The following is a 6977-nucleotide window of genomic DNA, read 5'->3' as shown; positions in this document are numbered from 1 at the left end:
CCCCCACCCCCTCACCTCCTGCTGTGTGGCCAGGAAGGGGCAGGAGTTGGGGGGTTGGGGAGATTTTTCCTCTGGCAGCCAAAACCCCAGAAAGCTCCAGCTCCTCCTCACCTCCTCAAACCAGCTTTTCCCAACAAACAGGTGCCGCTTGCTGATCTTGCTTATCGCACCCCACTGGGTTTTCACAATTACTGATACTCCTGGTTCACCTATCTGTGCTGGTCTAATAAATAGTATTCGTGTGCTGACAGGAACTAGTGTCAATGGCTCATTTTGGGCACATTAGGGCTACTGGTAACTGTTGAAACCTGTGATCAACAATCTGGCAAATGGACTCAGTGCCCTGAGAAAGGCACTGGGACACTGGGTTTTTGAGAGGTAGTGCAGTGGTATTCAGCCCCGTTCCCACCACTGGGCCAGCCTTACGTAAGCTGATCCATGGGTCCGATGCCCTGCCTAAGTGGGGCCCTTCCCACCCAGGACTCCCAACCGTCACAGCAGGTCCTGGCGTCACTCCTCTTAAGTGAGCTTGCTTACTACCCAGATCCAGCCACGCCCTGGAGGGGGCCCTCTGCACCCTTGTGGGGAGGACCCTGGCCTTGCTCAGGGGAGCCCCTGCACAGACAGGCTTGGAGGAGGGCTACTTACTGAAATGGGGCAATGGAGTCTGGAGGGAGCTCATAGGTAGAGGTTCCAGTTTTCTTGTTGTAGAAGAATTTCCTCTTAAAGCTTTTGCTGATTCTCATAGTCCATGGCTCTGACAGCAGGAAGAGGAGAAGCAGCCCAGAGAAGACACAAACCCATAAAGGAGTAGGTCAGGCCAAAGCAGGGGCGTGCCTTCCTCCACTCCTGTTCTTCCACCCCCCTCCCCCAAAGCACAGGCAGAGACCGGCCTGTGAGGACGCAGATTTCACTACCAGCCCAAAGGGGCTCCGGAAGAATGACTACGTTAATTAACAACCCCACCTGATCCTGCCAACCTGCGTCAGGGCAACAACTCGGACCCTGGCAGAGGGAGCACAACTCTGTTAACCAGAAGGGGGCTCTGAAGGGGATTCTACAGGGGGTGCAACTGTCCGAGACTGACTTTCTGAATCTGCAGCTGCTTGCTGAGAAATCCTCTTCCTGCCATGAGGACACCGAGTGCATGGATGAGTGGGGCTCCTCCCCCCACCCCCAACCTAATTGCCAAAGAATAGAACAGGCTCAGGGCACACAACTGCCCCCCCACCCCGACCCCCGAGCATCTCAAAGAAATGCCAGCCTGGCTGCTACCCATATTCGTAGAGAACCCTTAGCTCTGGCTTAGGCAGGGTCTGGGCCAATCACTCTGACTGAGGGACAAGGACAGAGAACAGTCACTTATCACCCACCATTCACGGTCCTGACGATGTAGAGGCCAGTGGGCACAAAGTGCCGGTCGTCCCGCCCTGTGTAGCTGAGCTTCGGTGTGCCACTGGAGCCCTTGATGATCTTCATCTCTAACCTGATTTCCCCAAGTAGGTGTGCAACAGGAAGTGTGAGTGCATGCATGACAGAGAGAGAGAAAGCCCTAACATTATAGCCTCTTGCTATTATCAAAATCACAGCAACCGAAGTACTAGCAGTTCGACGTAAGAAACTGAGGCAGAGACATGAGCGAACTGCTCCACGCCACACTGCAAGTGAGTGAGTGCTGTGCTGAGGCTCAGCACTCTGAACTCCCAACACAGTAATGGAGGCAGGGGAGTAACAGACGTCTGTGATACACTGCTATTGTTGTGTTTCAGGGTGACACCAGTAAGGGCAAGGGTAAGACCTGAGTGCCTCTGGGTACCACTGGGTCTTTAGCCCACCACCCATGGCATCACCATGACCAACAAAGAGTTAATATGAGAGCACTGAGAATAGAGGCCGCAGCAGTGCAGGCCTAGAAGGGACCCACAGATCCCAGCCACCCCCCACACACGGCTAAGAATCCGAAGAGGCAGTTATGCCCCCTAACCCTCCAGGCTCAATCTCTCTGTCAGCACCAGGAGCTGGGATTTATAGTGTTTCAAGCAGCTTGCTGCTTGGCCCCTCGCAGGGACAATCGTAACTATTACAGCATCAATGAGCCCGTATTTCTGCCTGACGCACACCAGCCTGCTCCCCTCTGACAGGGTGCTGAATCAGCTCTCGGCCGGGGGGCCCTTGGCTGCAGTGGAACCTCGCTGCATAAGGCAAGGGAGGTTGGGGGTAAAGGCAGCTTACCGCCCACCCCAACAAACCTCTACAGAAAAAAAACAGCGAATCCTGGACACTGATGGCCCCCATCTTAATTCCTCTCAAACCCTGAGCTGCCCTGGTTGAGTCACTCACCTGACAAAAATCTTCTCCATTTCCTCCAGCCTGTACACCTCCTTCACCCTGCAGGGAGAGGGACGGAAAGAGGACAAGGACTTCCTGGGGGGACATTCTTGTCCAGGCAGCAACTGATAGGTGGGAGGCTATGCCGGTCCTTGCCCTCTGCCCCCCAGCCTGCCATACTACACAGACAAACCCTAGGTGTCAGAGCTGCCAAGAGTCCCCTGGGGCCACCAAGGGCAATTGGGGAGAGCAACTGCGGTTAGGGAAGACCGGAGTGAGTCCGGAAGGGCTGGCGGGCACAGGTGGCTCTGCCAGCACCCCACCCCAGTGGTCATCACTGTTGCCAGAGGCCAGAACACCAAGGTCCAGCATCTTGGCCACATCTGACTACGTGGGTTTTAGGCATTTTTTGCAGTAGAGTTACTTCCAAATAGTCCTAATAGGTCTGTTACCATAGAGGGTAGGGGGACTCCTAACCAGGATGCAGGGCTCCTGTTTAATGCCCTGCCCTCCACCTCTGGGGCCCTTGAACATGCCCTGGGAACTGCCACTGGGAGGGTCCCCAGAGACCCAGCAACCAGACCACAGGCGGAGTTTCCGGGAGCTGTCTCTCAGGGCCAGGCAGACAGGACATTTGCAAGCACAAGAAGAAATTGCTTTTAGACTTTCAGAAGGCATCTATAAAGTACATTTTCAGTACTGGATTTAATTTTAACTAAATTTACATTAAAAAGAATACAAATGATTTTGATAAAATATAGACATCTCAGTCTCAGACATATGAAACCTGAGGTAATAACTTCAGACCTCGCCCAGCCCTGGAAAGTCTACTGTCTGTCTGTCTGCTCCCTGACTGTCCTCCCCTCCCCTCCCCTCCTCCCTCAGGCCCCCGAACCTTCACACAGCCCAACGTGGCAGCAAACCCTGGCCTTCTTCCGAGCATCAGAGATCCACTCCCTCAAACCATCCTTCTCTTTTCCATGTTCAAAAACTCCCATCCCCTCAGGACCCTTTCTCATTGGGAAAAAAAAATGGAAATGCCAGGTGACAAGCTGATGATACTCAAGTGTGAGCGTGTGACCTGCAGAGGTGTGTGAGCTCTCAGAAGCATGTCTTAGCCACTAGGAATGACTCTCCTGTGGAAGTTAGCCCATCGTGACAGTCAGGATGGGGAGTTACTCTGGGGTGAAGAAGCCATCTGCCTAGCACCCCAAATAAGTCACTCATCAAGGGCAGTCATCTCTAACACCAAATTCACCTGGTCTCCCCCACAGGATGAGGAAGGAGACACTGGCCAGAAAGAAGCAAAGGGGATGGGGATTTGGGAAGGAGATGATATGTTTACCTGATGGGATTCATGTCGGGCCGACTAGGCTTGGAAACAGCTTTCACAAATTTCTCAGCGAGCTGAATTCTACAATCCAAAGGGAATCACTCAGACACAAGCAAGGGTGCCTCCACCAGCACCCCTGCCCACCCCAGGGCACTCTCACAGCACCAATTCGAGAACACTCCTGACTGCGGCAAGCAGCAGTCAACTGCTCCAAGAGGCAGCGCTCCTGTGCCCCAGGAGACTTACCCTACCCTTTCCCACTAATGTCTTTCTCTACACGCACTCCCTCTCTGGATTCCGATCTCTGACTTTGCTATAGCTTGGCTGGTTCTCCCAAAGTGTGCCTGCAGCTGCATTCAGGCCCCTCCTCCAGAACTCCAGTGTCATCCCTACTGTAAATGTCTGCTCCATCACCCCAAACCACAGACACCACAGCACACTCACTCCGACGACCCAACTTAGGAGCGATGTCAGCATCATGGCACTACAAGATGTCCCTCCTTTTTGCCCTTCCTCCTTTTTCACAACTGATCAGGTGTGCACCCTCCAACAGAAGTGGCTCTATGGGAATTGTGGGGCCCAGATGAACCAACTTAAATGGGACCACCCAAGCATGAGACATGTTCTTCCAAGAAGACCCTCCTCCCTATACAGTGATCCTCTTTCTCAACCTTAACACAAATATCACCTGTCATCTGAACAGCTGTAGCAAAACAGGACTGTGCTGGTAATCTATGACCAGCAAGGCTTAAGCAAAGTCTGAAGTGCCAACACCAATTTCTCACCCTTGAAACCAGCCCATGGGTGGAGAAGGAAAATTCTAAGGATGTCCTTAAGCACAGGCCTGGGTAAGTGGCAAAGCCTCGGGGCCTGCTGCCACAGAGGTACCCTGGCCCACCCCAGGTCCCTCCCCCAGGGCCCAGGTCAGACCTCTGGTTAAAGTGCTGCTCCCGCACGTCGCTGCCATTCAGCACGAGGACATCAAGGATGTGGATCGCACTAATTTTTCGCTGGGCCTTCCCCTAGAAGGACAAGTACACTGCCCACCCCGCCAGGCACTGGCCTGGGACCACTCTGCCCACCTTTCTGCCTACAGCTGGGACAGGGACTGGCTCTAAACACAGGGTATTTCTCTTGTCCCCCTCCTTGCTGAATTCTCAGCACCAGCCTGGCCCAGGCTTCTGAGCAGGCAGAGATCTGAGGCTCTGGGTATTGAGCCTCCTTGAATCTCAGACCCAGTGAAGCTGCTGCCATGGTGCTCCAGCCAAGGGCCTGACCTCCCACGATTGCCAGATTTTCCCACTGACTGTTCTAAGGGTCCTCTGTATGGCTGTTAACATCCAAAGCTAGTGAGAAGGTTGCTTCTTTCCCAAGGGATCTCTGGTCAAAAACTAAATCAGCAGCTAAAAAATACCTAGTAAGTCCACCAGGGCCCTTGATGCATAGAGATGGCAGAGGTCCCCTCCTTCACATAGGAAGACTGTGGTCCTTCCTACCTGAATATGCCATGGCAGCTGCTCAACGACTAATTACCAAGCCGTACCCTGGCCCTGGGCCTATCAAGCACCACATACAATGTAACCCAGTTAACTCAGGGAGAAAAGGGCCAGACTCAGCTGTGCCCCAGGTTCCTGGCTGGCAGGGGCAGGACACATGAGCAGAACCACCTCTGACCTCCCCTTTCAGCTCATGGACAATCTCCACAGAGAGCAGAGTGTCCCGGGGTAGCTCTGTCTTCAGGTCCAGCTTGACCCAGCGGTCTGACTGGCGGCCATCCCACGTGTAGATCTGTGACTTCTAAGGGCAGAGAGAAAGGCTGGGTCAGGCAGGCATGGAGACTGAGGGATCAGAGGTTCAGTTCTTAAAAGGGCTTTTAGTTGGTGGCTACAAGCTTATAGGCCTGTGAAATGTCGGAAGAAAACGTCTAGGCGAGACCAGTCGGTTATATCCTTCGGCGATAAGACAGTGTTGTCTTCCACAGCTTCAGCAGGAGACAAGCAGCGACTGACTCAGTCCTGATGTAGGCAACAGACCCAGGGCAGCATTCAAAAAGCCAAGGTTCATAAATAGTGGCCCTCAAGAAAAGATCCAGCTTAGCGTATACCCCCCTTAGACTGAGGTGGGTTTGGGAAAGGATCCAGAAAGCAGAGGAGGAGAGAGAGAAAGTGTGAGAGGACACAGGGAAAGTGAAGAAGCAGAGACAAAATTATGTAGAAAGACAAGTCAGAGCGGAAAGAAAGGGCAATTATCCCTCATCAAAAACTAAATCAGCAGCTAAAAAATACCCAGCAGGCCCACCAGGGCCCTTGATGCACAGAGATGACCCAATCGAGCAACATACAGAACTGCCAAGGCTTTCCTTCCTTCAGCTCGTTTTAGATTCCTAGGGCCCCAGAGTTGGGGACAGGTAGTGGCTTTGCCAGAAGTGATGAAATGGGGTGCCGCTGGCATTGCAAAGAAATGGGTACATGGGCCCAAGCCAGATTAGCCCGCTGACCATCCTACTAGCCTTGGAAGTTCCTTATTACAAGAAAAGAGGCAGTATTCCCTTTAGCAATGCACAGAGATGAATAAGCAAATACATAAATAAAAAAAAGAAGGAAAACATCTGGCTAACTCAGAGGGAGAAAGGAGTTTCAAGAAATACCTTCCTTGGGGTCAAAGCCCCAACTCCTCGGTGCCAAGAGAACATACACTGAGTCTGGCAGGCAGCTGTCTAGATTCTCAGACCAAAGGCAAGGCTCCGCCACCCCTCACTGGGTAGGAAGCCAGCTGCAGACTTACCCCCAGGCCAAGGAGGAACTTCTGCTCACTGCCAGACACCATGCAGCGGTAGTCGAGCACTGGGCGGATCTTCTCCAAGGTTTTGGAGGTGAGCAGCGTGGGCTTATAGCTGAAGATGTCAATCTCAGTGCCCTGCAGCCCCGGGTCAGAGAAAACACGGCTGGGTTGGGGGAAGGGACAAGCACTCAGTATGGGTGCCTATACAAGGGAGAGGGCAGGCTAGGAGAGGTAAGGACAGGAAGCACTTGCTCTCTGAACCATCCCCTGCACCCCTGCTCTCCCTAACCAAGCACTCACTGGGAGCTAATTCCATCTGCCTGGAGTGTTCCTTTAGGACCTGTTAGGGGAGGCTGGGAAAGGAAACAACACCAAGTCTCCCAGTACAGTCCGATTTACCTGAGGTTATATAAGCAAATGTCACCAGAATATAAAAGCCAACCCTTCAATAAGACTGAAGGCAAGGACTCACCAGCAGCTGATGTGAGAGCAGTTAAGTGATAGCTCCACCCCATTCAGAAAAATGGACACATGC

General features: G+C 52.9%; 1 protein-coding gene across 5 annotated transcripts in view; it reads right to left on the bottom strand.

The window, feature by feature from the left end:
- CMTR1 (cap methyltransferase 1) overlaps nt 1–6977 on the bottom strand; it is a 44708-nt gene that overhangs the window by 1660 nt on the left and 36071 nt on the right. For 4 of the 5 annotated variants that reach the window (XR_004902733.1, XM_028508839.2, XM_036024054.1 and 1 more), the window contains 7 exons: nt 6446–6577; nt 5336–5458; nt 4592–4683; nt 3674–3742; nt 2341–2388; nt 1374–1486; nt 649–757 (listed from right to left, as the gene is read on the bottom strand). Coding sequence is in view for 4 of the 5 variants with exons in the window: in XM_028508839.2 (XP_028364640.1) it covers nt 649–757; nt 1374–1486; nt 2341–2388; nt 3674–3742; nt 4592–4683; nt 5336–5458; nt 6446–6577 (686 nt within the window). In the remaining variant the exon portion in view is untranslated. The remainder of the gene's footprint in view (nt 1–648; nt 758–1373; nt 1487–2340; nt 2389–3673; nt 3743–4591; nt 4684–5335; nt 5459–6445; nt 6578–6977) is intronic. The other variant, XM_036024056.1, reaches the window with a different exon arrangement.

The sequence above is a fragment of the Phyllostomus discolor genome, chromosome 4 (assembly GCF_004126475.2).
Source record: "Phyllostomus discolor isolate MPI-MPIP mPhyDis1 chromosome 4, mPhyDis1.pri.v3, whole genome shotgun sequence".
Taxonomy (NCBI): domain Eukaryota; kingdom Metazoa; phylum Chordata; class Mammalia; order Chiroptera; family Phyllostomidae; genus Phyllostomus; species Phyllostomus discolor.
The sequence above is the reverse complement of the archived record's forward strand: the minus strand, read 5'-3'. Positions and strand labels throughout refer to the sequence as shown.